At 34.5% G+C, this 15,074-nt stretch overlaps 1 protein-coding gene across 3 annotated transcripts in view; it reads right to left on the bottom strand.

Annotated features, from left to right (window-relative positions):
• The window catches only part of LOC148946744 (uncharacterized), a 131,964-nt gene that overhangs the window by 110,842 nt on the left and 6,048 nt on the right, over positions 1–15,074 (bottom strand). For all 3 annotated transcript variants that reach the window (XM_089096358.1, XM_089096359.1, XM_089096360.1), the window contains exons 2-3: positions 13,141–13,387; positions 5,717–5,914 (exon numbers count right to left, since the gene is read on the bottom strand). In XM_089096358.1, coding sequence (XP_088952484.1) covers positions 5,717–5,914; positions 13,141–13,180 — 238 coding nt within the window. In that variant the 5' untranslated portion in view covers positions 13,181–13,387. The remainder of the gene's footprint in view (positions 1–5,716; positions 5,915–13,140; positions 13,388–15,074) is intronic.

The following is a 15,074-nucleotide window of genomic DNA, read 5'->3' as shown; positions in this document are numbered from 1 at the left end:
TTTTATTTTTTTTTTTTTTTATCTTGATATCTCTCTTTCTCGAGCAGGTAGTTTTAATTCTTATTGCAAATTTTAATTTTGAATTGATTGAAGTTTCTGCGCAAGACCAGAGAAAGGGCCTTACACCTTACTCTTTTATACATATTTCAAACAAATATTGTCCGTTTTATAAAAAGTAATATAGATGAAAATTGGTAAGCGTACTCTATATCAAACAGTTCGTGGTAACGAACTGTAACTAAGGAGCGACCCGGCTCAATAGTAACCGAAACTCTAAAAAACGGAATTTTGATACCAATAGATAAATCAGAAGAATCAGACATTTATGCTGATTTCACATATATAAGTTTCATCAAGTTTAGTCTTAACCACCAAAACTGATGCGCCTGAAAAAAGTTGCTATATTTTCAAAAAAGGGGGAAACAACCCCTAAAAGTCACAGAACTTTAATGAAAATCACACATCAGATTCAGCGTATCAGAGAACCCTACTATAGAGGTAGCTGCATTACTTCAAAAACGTTCAGAAATTAGCTAAAAAAAAACAAGTTTTTTTAACTGAAAGTAAGGAGCGACATTAAAACTTAAAACGAGCAGAAATTATTCCGTATATGAAAGGGGCTGTCCCCTCCTCAACGCCTTGCTCTTTACGCTAAAGTTTTTTATTGTTTTAAAAAATAAAGCTGTAAGACAGAGTCAAACTTTAGCGTAAAGAGCGAGGCGTTGAGGAGGGGACAGCCCCTTTCATATACGGAATAATTTCTGTTCATTTTATAATTTCTGTTCATTTTAAGTTTTAATGTCACTCCTTACTTTCAGTTAAAAAAACTTGTTTTTTTTTTAGCTAATCTTTAATAAAACATTAGCTATACAATCTTTTGAAAGGTAATAAATAGCTTCCTTTCATTTGAATATCATACCAGCAGTTTTCAGACTCAAGACTTCTTACCAGAGGTTTCAAACTCCTATCTGCAAAAATGTGGAATTTTGAAATTTTTGCCAGAAGAAAGATCACTGATGCGTGTTTATTTGTTTTTATTTTTGTTTGTTTTTTTTTCCAGGGGTGATCGTATCGATCCAGTTGTCCTAGAATATCGAGAGAGGGCTCATTCGAACGGAAATTAAAAGTTCTAGTGCCCTTTTTAAGCGACCAAAAAAATTGGAGGGCAACTTGGCCCCCTCCCTCGCTCATTTTTTTCCCAAAGTCACCCAATCAAAATTTTGAGATAGCCATTTTATTCAGCATAGTCAAAAACCTAATTAATGTGTCTTTGAGGATGACTTAATCCCCCACAGTTCCCGGGGGAAGGGCTGCAAGTTATAAACTTTGCCCATTGTTTACATATAGTATTGGTTATTGGGAAGTATACAGGCGTTTTCAGGAGGAATTTTTTCTAGTGGGGGGGCAGGCCCGGAGTAGGGGTTACGGGGGAGGATCTTTCCATGGAGTATATTCCATTGGGGGAAGGGACATTTCCATGAAGGGGGTGCCAGATTTCCCAGCATTATTTAAAAAGCGATCGGAAATTAAATAAAAAAAATTTTTCAACTGAAAGTAAGGAGCAACATTAAAACTTAAAACGAACAGAAATTATTACATATATGAGGGGGTTCGCCCCCTAGTCAATACCTCCCTCTTTACGCTAAAGTTTTTTTTAGTACTTTCAAAAGAGCTATCTATTCTAATTAACTGCCCTTTGTGATTCAGGGGTTTGTGATTCAAACAAAATTCGAACTTTTGTGTAAAGAGCGAAATATTGACTAGGGAGTGAACTCCTTAATATGCGTAATAAAAACATACGAATATATAGATTCGTTACGTAAGTTAATTCTTAAGTTACGTCAGAACAAACTTTCAGGAAAGCCAATTTGTCAAAAAAAAAGGAAAATTAATATGCGAATTTTGTTTTAAATTAATCATTTACGTTGAGCCAAAATAAAAGCTGCATTACTTTAAAAACGTTCAGAAATTAGCTAAAAAAAACAAGTTTTTTAACTGAAAGTGAGGAGCGACATTAAAACTTAAAACGAACAGAAATTATTCCGTATATTAAAGGGGCTGTCCCTTCCTCAACGCCTCGCTCTTTACGCTAAAGTTTTTTATTGTTTAAAAAAATAAAGCTGTAAGACAGAGTCAAACTTTAGCGTAAAGAGCGAGGCGCTAAGGAGGGGACAGTCCCTTTCATATACGGAATAATTTCTGTTCATATTAAGTTTTAATGTCGCTCCTTACTTTCAGTTAAAAAAACTTGTTTTTTTTTAGCTAATCTTTAATAAAACATTAGCTATACAATCTTTTGAAAGGTAATAAATAGCTTCCTTTCATTTGAATATCATACCAGCAGTTGTGTCAATTAACAGAAATTAGGGGGGGGGAATATATTTTTCAAAATCTAGGCAGGGCATTTTTGTCTTATCAACATTTTCTATGAGCCCCCCCCCAAACACATTGACGCTACTGCATACTATTCAAGCATCATGGAGGATTCATTCAACTGGTACATGATTGGGTCATTTTCCTCTCTATCCCTCCTTTAAATTATGTATATTATCTGTCCGTTCTTCTATACCATCATCACCTTGCATTTTTAATTAGTAAATATTTCATGTTATGCGGACGATACTCTTTTGATCAATAGTACCTAAAAAAAGGCTTTGTCTGTTGCAATGGTAGGATGTAAACTTCACACGACTGGACTTACCCTAATTCCTTGAAATTGTGAATATCTTTAACTTATTAGTAATATTACGGCTCCTCTAATTTATAGTTCTTTTTCCATCCAGTTGGGCTCTTTTCTTGGTGACTAGGAGTTAATGTTAGTAGAACACAATCTTTACACACTCTCCCCGTCACTAAAGGCAAAAAGAAGATCCCATCAAGCTATTCCAAATTTGTTGGTATACACAATAGATGTAATGTGTGTCTACGAGGTATTTACGATAGAGTTTCTTGTTAAATTATATTCGGTTTTTACAGATCACTTGCTTTCGATTCTTTCCGGATTTTATCCATTTTTTATGCAAAAGAATGTGTTCAGCTGATTCATATTATTTTCGGTTTTCCCGTTTTTAACTGTATCTGTCTCCATGGTATTGCAATTGAGACTTCGAATCTGTTTTCGGACTCCCGGATATTTGCTTAAAACTAATGGAACTTTCCACCAAACGTCCCCAGTCCACACACAAGTGTTTGCCCATAGTGACCACACTCGTTTGACTTAGCTTTTTTTTCTTTTTTTTTAATTCCACTTTTGATTCTTGTAGCGTGTCAAAATATGTTTTTACTTGCTTACAGAGACATCTATGTCAAAAAAACCAACAGGCATTTATAAACGCATATAAACAACCGGCAAATCCCAAGCCGAGCTTAGGATTTGTACGTAAAGGCGGAGCTGTTCCAGTGTTGTGAGAAGGATCGGGGGTCTCGACTCTGTTATTGGCTTCTTTCTTCGTTCCTATCCTCAGAAGGGAAACCCTGTCTGTGACCTCATAGTGGCGCCAGGGACGAGCTTTAAAAAGTTTGCCTAACTAGAACAGTGACTGCAAATAGGACTGCACGGTGGTCTTGAGGAGTGGGAGCCACAGAGGATATTACAGCCTAGAAAACGACACAGCATTGCACTAGATTTTGATAAATAAATGTTTCTTCTGGGTTTCGGTTGTTTCGGTGTAATTTTGGGCTGAATAGCTTCTTCTTAGCTAGGTTATTTATTATGGGTGGCCTCTCCATCGTTGAATAATATTTGGAGGCATGAATATATTATGAGTTGGAGGTAACAGGTTTGAGATTCCTTTGGCAGGACGTCACTCTTGTCGATAACAGAATATTGTCAACGGCACCAAGTAGTGAAAACCACAAAGTGACCGTAATGAGCCCACCCTTGCAAATTCTTCGGACTAAGTTAGAATATTGGAAGCGCCGTAATGACCGTGGTCAAGTATAGTATTGCAACGTGGATGCTACGAAAGGTTGATAAAAAATGTGTTAGGTATTTTCCAGAGGAACAGTTTAAGGACTCATTTGACTATATAATAAGTTGCACGAAAAGTGTAGATCGATGCTACTTTTCAGGGGTATAATAAAGAAAGATTCAGATGACAAGGCCACACTTTAAGGATGAAGGATGGCAGATTGCCAAAGATTATGTTTTTGAGCTGCCCATTCGGGCCAAACAAATAGTAGGTAGTTCCTGAGTGGTATGTGCAGAGGTCATAAAAAGATATGTAAAGGAAATTGTAAATTCATGATAAAGTAGAGTGAAGCTTTGAATAATTTCGGGTTAAGGAGAAGCGTGCGCAGCAGTGTTAGCCTCAGACAGCTCGGTGCTGCAATGAGTTGTTAGTGATATTTTATTTTAAAACAAATTTTCCACAAAATAAGTTTTTCAAAAAAATGAAAGAGCTTCATTAAACCAAAGACGAGTAGGAATAAAGTCAAATTAAATTTTCAAGTGTAAAACTACCATATATCACAATAAATAAATAAATGAAATCCAAAACGAACAAAAATCACAATATATAACCAATCCAAACACAAAATAAACACAAACTAAGAGAAATAGACCTGACACACCCCGTAACTTCTTAAGACCAGAACATAACTTGCCGATAACAAATATTCTATGTGAACAATTGCGAAATGCGTAACTTACAGTCCTTATTGGACCTTTTAACTATTCTGAACAAAATGGCTATTTCGAAAATTTGATTTCATATCTTTGGGGAAGAAAGGTGTGTGGAGGGGGGGGTGCCCTCTAATCCTTATTGACTTTTAAAAGGGGCATTAGAGCTTCCAATTTCCAATCGAATGATCCCTTCGAGTGATTCTAAAGTTTCTACAACAACTTCTTCCATGTGAAGTACCTTGGTGAAAAGAAAAGAGAAGGAAGGAAAACATAATATATTGTGCCCGCTTCGCTCTTTATTTAGGCAGCGCTATTACGCTGCCTATGATAGTTGCAGTAGCATAGATTTCAGTTTATGTTTCTCTCCGGCAGATTTGTTCAATTAACCTTAAAAAAACGTATTAGTCAAAATTCGCATAGATAATGAAGAGCTATTCCGCACAATAGAAGAAAGTCTCGATGGGTCGTCCAAGATACATCGCAGAAATAACTTTAGCTGAGAAGGTTAATTAACAAAGAAGAAAAAAAAATAAAAATTCAAAGGAAGATATAGAAAACAAGCCTTAAATACCGAAACTAAATTGGTTTCTGTTTTCAAGTTTTTGAATTATCTTGGTAATTAACATCACCTGTTTATGCTCGTTGGTTCCTTCGTTGATTTAAGCAAGTTTTCTTAACATGGATTTTCAAATCTACTCTCATTTCCTGAACTGTCAAAGAGTTCGAAAACTTTTCATCCTGTTAAATATTTCCTAGGACGCTCAAGTCCACAGCAAAATTTTGATCTAGGAGAGATTTACCCCAGCACCCCTTCTCTCTCCCGTTTAATACAATATACTGCCACAGCCTTTGTTGCATTCCTTATGATAAAATCCCTCAAAATTATCCATTCAAAGAAAATAAAACAGAACCTAGCTTAACTCTTGATTCTACATCAAATCGACTAATAGCCTTGCTTCTCCACTTTATGTATACAAAATATAAGAAATTTATATAGAAATCCTTCCTAAAATCAACCCTCAAATTTTTCTCATAATCCAAACTGTACGTATAACCCCAGTCGAGAGCCACAAAAAAGAAAAAAGAGATTACCTTCTTCACTTGTGGCATCATCATCAGCATCATTAACATCTGTGTGGCATCCAAATGTATCTAAGCTATCCCACCTTGTTATAGGGTCTCCACCGTGGATTTCAACGGGTTGTAACACTGGTGCCGAGGGAGGAACTCTTGCAATGGGGCCGTCAGAAAAGTGCAGAATTATGCCTCCATCGAGAGGAAAACGAAGATCTAATAAATAGAGAATTTAGTATACTTGTATAGGTACCAAAAGATTGGAACTCTACTTAAATAAATTCTAATTTATTAATTCACCTAAGAGAAGCGTTTTCTTATTAAGTTGAATTTTTTCTAAGAATTTACCAATATAAGTGAAAAGGGGGGTGCGCAAAAATCTTGGGCTTTGCATAATATAGATAGTAAATTGATCTAAGTTATAAATGAAAAGAGTCGGCGAGTTCAGAAAAACGAGTTAAAAAGATTAAGTTGTGTCAAATGACAGTAAACTGGTTGTTTTCTGAAATTTCGTCCCGTAAAATCTTATCGAACAAAAATTCTGGGATATTCAGTTGCTTAAAACTGTCAAAACAGAATTAAAACGTTGTTGGACTATATAAAATTAACTGTTAATATAGACCGCTTATTCTGTAAAACTAATAAAGGGAATCCACAGTTGTGGGCCAGCTATTAGGACAGGGGTCAGTGGGAATTTTGTTCAGTTGAGAAATTGCCAAAAAGCAATTTCTTCTTTGCAATATCTGAATTTTTGTCACTTGCCAAAAAGCTTCACCTTTTTCAAAAAGCCACTTTTTTCAATTGAAATTTAAAATATTAAAAAAATTTTCTCCAGTGAGTCGTTTCCTAATAATCAGTAAGAAATAGTTCGATACCGTTACCCCAGGAAAAACAAAACAAAGGACACATTTAAGACTACTCTTCTAGGGGAAAAATATGAAATTTCGTGTATCTGGTCCGGGGTTGCCTTAAATATGGGGGAGAGTATCATCCTCCTCAAACTCCACTGTTCGTTTTCAAACGGAGAAGTTTGTGTAATATTGCTTCCAGAAAGACCATCTATGAAAAAACGTACCCCATAGACTGTTGTTTGGAGAAGAAGGGCGTATGAAATAACAGGAATTTTTTTATGTATTTCAACGGGAATTCTTAGAAAAGTTTTGGTTTTGGAGGATCCCCCCCCACTTTCCTCCCCTTTTTTATTATGTGATTATAATACTTTATGATGCACTGGGAATGATTTTTTGCAGTTAGAACGAGAATGTCACCCCAACGTATCCGGATTGAAAAATTAGTGCAAATATTTGATGTACAATAATTGTGGCCCGACAAAGACCAAAATACTATGAAGCTAAATTTATGAGGGAACTAATTGAGTTATCGAAAACTACATACACAGCCTTCCAGTCTCAGAAGCCATGCTGCCGCGCGGTGGCGTAGTATTCTATAAAAATAAACTATCAATACAAAATGGTTATTATACAAAATGTATATGGAGCCAAAGGCCGTACCCAGAGGGGGGTTAGGTATGAAAAAACTTGTAGTATGAAAAAACTTTAGCATACAGACGGGGTAGCTTAGGGTGGCAGCTGCTTCTGTCACTTGTTTCTTAATTTACGATCATTTGAGGTTTTAATTCTTATCTTTATTTTCAAGTCAAAGAAACGTCTTTTTTATTTAATTTACAGAAAGTGTCAATTACACCAACTCATGATTGTTTTGTTTTTGAAGGAGGGGGGATATATTTTGAAAATATTGGATTTTTTTTATTTATTTCCAATGAACATACCAAAAAAGAAAATTTTTCAAAATTTGGGGGAATGGGGGAAAATGCAAACCCCCATTCCCCTCCACATCCCCTTCCAATTTGGCACCACTGGAAGCAGCCGCGATCCAGTTTGGAATGACAAGCAAGCGTTTACTCCAGCAGAAAAAAAGACTTAAAACGCGATCAAGATCTTTTGTTTAAAAACTGGGTTAAATAAAGCACGATCATAGCTTGAAAACTAACAAAAACTGAACCTTTTTTCTTAGTCACTTTCTGACTTCTGGAATGTTTCTGGAACATCATTTCTTATTTCTAATAAACATCTCTTATTATATGATTATTACTTTGAAGCCCTATAATTACCTTTAAAGTTACGAAATGTTTTTTTTTTTTTTTTTTTTTTTTAATAAAGATAAATCAAATAGTTGAATTTCAGTCATCTCGAGAATACATACTTATCGCCATCTATATGAACTTTAATCTAGACGTCTTAGCGAATCCTTTTCTTCCTTTAATTATTTAAATTACGCTATCACTCAGATTGATCCCTATTGACCACAGTGGCGTCAATTCAGGGTTGTGTGTGTGTGGGGGGGGAGGTAGAAGGAGGCATTTGAAACCCTCCCCGTGTGTTCTTGTCTCCCAATATTTTGAAAATAACTTCTTTGGTATTTTGAATGAAAAACTGAAAAAGCGAAAAGCTTGCCCCCCCACCCTAAATTTTCTTTAATTTACGACACTGATTCATCCTCTACTTCTTCATTATAGTCCACCTTTATGTAAATTTCATTGTCATTTTATATGACCAGAGATACATTTTGGGCCAACAATTTTAATAAGTTAGTCATCAAACAGCGGTAACGAACTGTAAGTAGGGAGCAACCCGGCTCGGTAGTAACCGAAACTCTATAAGCGGAAATTTTGATACCAATAGATACATCAACAGAATTTGATTCTTATGCTGATTTCAAATATATGAGTTACATTAAGTTTAGTCTTACCCATCAAAAGTTACGAGCCGGAGAAAATTTGCCTTATTTTCTAAAAAAGAGAGAAACACCCCTAAAAGTCATATAATCTTAATGAAAATCATACCATCAGAGTCAGCGTATCTGAGAACCCTATTGCAGAGGTTTCAATCTTCTATCTACAAAATGTGGAATTTTGTATCTTTTACCAGAAGAAAGACCCCGGATGCGAGTTTATTTGTGTTTTTTTTTTTTTTTTTTTTTTTTTGTATCGACCCAGTTGGCCTAGAACATCGAGAAAGGGCTCATTCTAATGGACATTAAAAGTTTTAGTGCCCTTTTAAGTGACCAAAAAAGATTGGAGGGTAACTAGGCCCGCTCCCCCACCACTTTTTTCCCCAAATTCGTCCGATTAAAATTTCGAGATAGCCTTTTTGTTCATTATAGTTAAAAAGGCCCAATAACTATGCCTTTGGAAATAACATGACCCCCCTCTCCACAGCCCCAGGGGAAAGGTCTTTAAGTTACAAAATTGCCCATTGTTTACGTATAGTATTTGCTATTGGGAAGCATGCATACATTTTAGAGCGGGGAGACGAATTTTCTGCAAGGTTTTTTTTCACGGAGGAACTTTCCATGGGGATGGAAGTTTCAAGGGGTCAACTTGTCAAAGGAAATTATACACTGGGGAAATTTGCCACAATTCCTATGCAAAATTATTTTTATATTTCTTGCTTTTGCTTTTAAGTCTAAGTTTTACGCGTGGAGTTGTTAAGGATAATTGCTGGATAAATTTTCACCGGGATTGAATTGTCTAAAGGATATATCCGTGAGGAGAGTATTTCTCCGTAGAGGTGGGGCCAGATTTCCTCGGATTATTTAAAAAACGATCAGAAATTAAATAAAAAAAACAAGTTGTTTCAACTGAAAGTAAGGAGCAACATTAAAACTAAAACTAATAAAAATGATTGCTTATATGAAGGGGTTGCCTCCTCCTCAACACCGCGCTCTTTATGCTAAAGTTTGAATTTTGTCCCAATTCTTTAAGAACGACTTCTGAAACACTATGTTCCTTTAATTGGAACAATAAGAAGCTTTTTTCAAAAGTACTAGAACACTTTAGCGTAAAAAGCGAGGTGCTGAGGAGGAGACAACCCCCTTCATATAAGTAATAGTTTCTGTTCATTTTAAGTCTTAATGTTGCTCCTTACTTTCAGTTGAAAAAACTTGTTTTTTTTTTTTGTTTAATTTTTCTCTAACAAAAAACGAGCGTTCTTCTCATTATTTGCCAAAATGGGTAACACGTTATCTGGGTAAAATTTCAAATCCAAATGGGTCAAAGTCAATCTAATCAGAGAATACGTTCCAAAAGACAATTTTCATTAATGATTATTAATTAATTATTATTGTTTGCGTTCCAGATCACCAGATAATTAAGCAATTTGGTCCATTATTTGTGTCACAAACGTAGAAAAAGCTAAAATATAAACAACTTAAGCCTATTTTAAGCACATACGCACTTTTATTGTGGAATATAGGCACAAGCAAGGCTTTTAACTTGAGAATCAAGTCATTGTTTAGTCAAACTCACACTCGCCAAAACCCCAGCGGTGGTGATATAAAAAGTGCTATTTTAAAAGACATAAATTTTACAGCAAAATGTGACAGGCACTATAAGGCACCAGTTCCAAACCCTTTTGAGGGTTACCTCCCTATTTGCTGGGGATAATTATGGAAACCGCTGGCTATTCATTATCCTACAAGGAAATGCTGTACGTATATAATTCTTGTCTGTTTCATGAGAATACAATCGCTTTATCTGGTAATTATCTAATTGTCAAAAATAGTGGTACGTCGTCAAGTGGTTGATCGTGCCACAAAATAAGAAAAAAAGAATAAAAAATCATCACAATTTCTAGAGGGCATTACAGGACCTCTTGCAGTAATAGGGCCATCTTGTAAAAATAAGAAGAAGGGAAGAATAAGAAATCGTCATTCTAGAGGGCATTCAGAACCTCTTGTAGTAATAAGCAGGGTTGCCAGTCCTTGTGATTTATCACTATTTCTAGTGATTTTCTTATGTTGCCTAGTGATTTTTTACTAGCTAGTGTTTTATAGTGATTTCCGTTCTAAAACTTTTGATTTTTTCCTAAGTCTAGTGTTTTTCATGATATATCGCGAAGATACATGATTCAATCGAATAAATAATACAAAAAGCTGACTAAAAAAAATAATATAAAATAGTGATTCACTACAGTTCCTAATATGTTCCAGATTAGCATTTATGCAAATATACCGCTTTTGAAACTTCCGATTTCCCACCATATGTCCATATCAGATATGACCCCAGACCGTTATCGTCAATAATAGGCAAACTAGTTAATCGCAAAATTGCAAACATGTTCTATACTTCATATTTTACAACATTAGCTCAGGACGAATTTTTGTCTTCATATTTATGTTTTTTTTTTCCTCTGTAATCCATAAGTTCTAAATTAGATTTTTTTCTGTCAAAACCTTTGAAAGTGAAGTGAATGGTGGACATGAATACACCCTCTACATCTGCAAATAGAACAGAGATGGAGTAATTGAAAAATAAGAAGCTAGGTATACATTAAATATAATTTTCTAAATAAGAAAAGGAAATCACTAAAAAAGAAAATAGGGCTTTTTATAATAGGAATGCTTTTTGTAATAGGATTTGTAGTACAATTAGATACATTGAATCGATTGTAGTTTGATGATTAAAGTCGGATGGGAGTATGAGAAGGGGTTATTTACTTTGGTAGTAGTCTTGTGATTTTAATTTCTACTTCTAAAATATAATTAAAACTCCAAATTATTCTTCAAATTCTCTTATTTGTAATTGAAACATCTAATAAACACAGATAACGTCCAATTCTTTAAGTTTTTGGATTTATGTGCTAATATATCAAATAGTTTGTAATAACGAACTGTAAGAATGGAGCTACAAGGTTCAATAGTAACCGAAATTCTAGAAACAGAATTTTGATGTCAATCGATATATCATCGGCTTATTAAGTCGATTCCAAATATATAAGATTCATTAAGCTTAGTTTTATTCATAAAAGGCTAAGAAAATGTGACAATATTTCCCGATTTTTGAAAGAGGGAGGAAACACCCAATAATATGGAAATTAAACCATTAGATTCGGCGTATCAGAGAACCCTACTTTAGATGTTTCAAGCCCCTACCTGCGAAAGTGTGGAATTGTGTATTATTTTTTGGAAGAAAAATCAGGGATGCGTGTTAATTTCTTTTTTTTCCAGGGGTGATCGTATCGAACCAACAGTTCTAGAACATCGGGAGAGGGCTCATTTGAACACAGGGGCGGATCCAGGATTATTTTTTTTTTTGGGGGGGGGGAACATAGATTGATCCGATAAACTAGTGTTAGGAGCAAGTTTGTTTAACGCAATCATGCATTAATTAAGTAAATTACACTACTTTAGACTACGTTGGGGGGGGGGAGCGCCCCCTGGATCCGCCGCTATTTGAACTGAAATCAAAATTTTTGGTTTCCTTTTATTTGAACAAAAAGATCGAACAGTACTAGCCCCCTCTCTCGTCCCTTTTTTCCCCAAAAATTGTTCGATCAAAAGTTTGAGACAGCCATTTTGTTTAGCATAGTTTAAAGGCTCCAAAACTATACCTTTAGATTTAGCATGACCCACGCAGCCCCTGTGGATAGGTCTTTGGATGAAAGTATGCTTAGGATAATAAGGATAATGTACGATCTATGAAAACCAGTTTCATAGCCACAAAGACAAATAACCGGTGACAGAATACATTAGACTTGTATAACTTGGGCTATATATTTGCACATTAGGGGGGTAGGGGCAAGGTTAGGTTAAGTTACTTTACCCCCACACTCCCCTAATGTGCAACTATATAGTCCAATTATATTATTATATAAACTAAAGTATGATATTTTCATCATATTTTGGCCTGTTTCATTAAGATTAACATAAATTTACTTCTTGGGTGTGTTCCATATAATTAACAAGTGCCTCTTTATTTTTAAGAAGCATTGAGCCCGGTGCTTATCGATATTTGTGAAGTGCGACACTTTTTTTCATGAAAATATAAAAAGGTCATTTTCAAAATTGTCGCTGGAGTTCTAGTAATTATACTAGATCAATTAGAGTAAAATGAAAAACAGTTTATATATTTCTTGGGAAAAAACTGGGTTTTGGATCAACAAGGAAAAAACAATTAAAAAGAAAAAGCAAATATTTCGATTAGATAACCGAAAACCAGTTCTCAGTGATCGGGATATAAGCCAAGGGTACCAATTTGGGAACAGGGAGGAAACAAGGATTTTGGCGCTTTCTCTACATAAAGATGCAAAAAGGCATTTCCCAAAATTTCAAGGGTAATTTTCGTTCAAGAAAAAACAAAACATCAATCTAAAGATATTTTTACACATCAAGAAACAAAACAATTATTAATTACATTGATAAAGAGTATTATAATTCTAGTGATTTGTGGTCACTAATCTAGTGATTTGTGTGCTGCTTTAGTGATTTTTTCAAGAATCTAGTGATTTTTTCTCACCGGGTGGCAACCCTGGTAATAAGGCCATCATGTAAAAATAAGACGAAGAAAAGAAAAAAATCATCACAATTACTAGAGGGCACAACCTTTAAAGTGTCAGCTCAGGGGTCATAAAATAGATACATACCTCTACAAGCATAGTCTAGCTCAGCCCTTGGGACGATCATTCTATCCGCCACCACAGCACATGTGTGAAACTGGCAGCTAAAGATTAACTCCCTGCCAGGAGATTGTGTAGTTCTATTATAGCACCGGATTAGGATATCACCACGAAGCTGAGTTCCTTTTCCTAAAGTGAGTGTGAACCTTTTAAAGCTGCCACAAGAAATATTATAGATGCCAGACGTATAGACAGGTACTCTTCCTTCATAAACCTAAAAACACAGGAACCCAAGATATAAGTTGAAGATGTCAGATAAATAAAAGAAACTTAAAAAAGGGGTAACATTCATGGGCGCCCATAAGGGGGGGGGTGAGGCAGGGGGCGCCCCCCCCCTGGCAGAATGATGCTGCCTTATTTTTATATTTTTGTTCTGAGATTTCTATTATATAGCATTAAAAGTGCAAATTAGACGAGGTTGCCCCCCCCTGGAATTCAGCTTATGGGCGCCTATGGTAACATTATTTTTTTTATCCACTTGTTAGTCACATAAACATTATGATTGAAGTTCATATATGAATAAAATATTTCAGGAACACTGAATTTCAGATTTTGGCCGGGTATATAAACCCGGCAGAACTTGATTTCCATATAAAGTAAACTAAACCTTGATATAAAACTTGTAAAAAAAAGAACTTAATAAAAAATTCTATATGAAGTAAATAAAACCTTATCAAGTAAAATACTACTACCTTGTAGATCAAGCATCTTATAACATTAGAATCTTTTTTTTTTTGTGCTTCGAAAGGGAAATTAAAACTAAAAAGTTTATATCCAGATTTTATAGATCAAAATTACACTTTGGCACAAAAGTATCGCAAGATATTTAAAATTTGATGATTTATTAAAGTGATTAATTAAAAAACCTTTTTTCAATAATATAGGTTTTTCAAAAAAAAGTAAAGAACTCCAAAAATTAAATTAAGCCCTAAGATTTTAAAACCCCTATGCTTTCTAAAAGCCAGAATATAATTTGTACTTTACTGAAAAAATTCAAATGAATTACTGACAAAAATGTGCATTGTTAGCTTAATATACAAATGCTGATATTTATTCCTTAAAATCTTCATTAATTTTTTAATTCTTAAAGTTACAAATGTGAAAAATTTAAAATATTTTTTCAGTAAAGTAGAAATTATATTCATGCTTTTAGAAAGCATGGGGGTTTTGAACCTTACTCGTATTGATTTCTGATCGTTTTGAGTTTGATTCTGTTATTTATTTTAATTTCTGTTCGTTTTGGGTTTCATTTATTTATTGATACTGATTTGTGGTAGTTGTATGCTTGGTACATTATTTGATTCTATTTTTGTTTATTTTTGGTTTAATGGAGTTCTTTACTTTTTTTTGAAAAACTTATTTGTGGAAAAGGTTTTTAACTTAATTTCTGTACGTTTTATATTGACATAGTCTTTTTCAGGGAAAAAGAAAATAATAATTCGAATCTTTCCGGTTTCCTTTAAGAATTTATAGTTTGGCCTGCTATTTATATGCTGCAGAAACTTTTTCAGCAATTTTACATCCTCTAGTTGACCTGATAATAAAAGTTAAAACCTTTCACAAAAATTTATATTTATGCTCTTTCGCAGTCTGGATACACTTACACTCTTTTGATTTAGTAAAATTTTAAGAGTAAAAGTATTAATAGAGATAGCCCCGAAAGTTTGAGATTAATTCTCCTGTTTGTTTTTGGGATGTTGCGTAGATGTCTCATTGGCAAACAGCATGCACAAAGTGTGTTTTGTTTTGATTTTAAAGCAACAAGTAGTTTTTAATTCTAATTGGCAAATTAAATATCTGCGAGGGATTAATCTTATAATTTTAATTGTAAGTGTCTGGACAATTATGAGCTAAAGAGGAGGGCTGATTGCCCTCCAATCACTTTTGACTCTTAAGAGGGC

The sequence above is a fragment of the Artemia sp. Qi Xiang Cuo genome, chromosome 11 (assembly GCF_049724085.1).
Source record: "Artemia sp. Qi Xiang Cuo chromosome 11, ASM4972408v1, whole genome shotgun sequence".
In the NCBI taxonomy this organism is placed as follows: domain Eukaryota; kingdom Metazoa; phylum Arthropoda; class Branchiopoda; order Anostraca; family Artemiidae; genus Artemia; species Artemia sp. Qi Xiang Cuo.
Note: the sequence above shows the minus strand (reverse complement) of the source record. Positions and strands in the feature narration are given on the sequence as shown.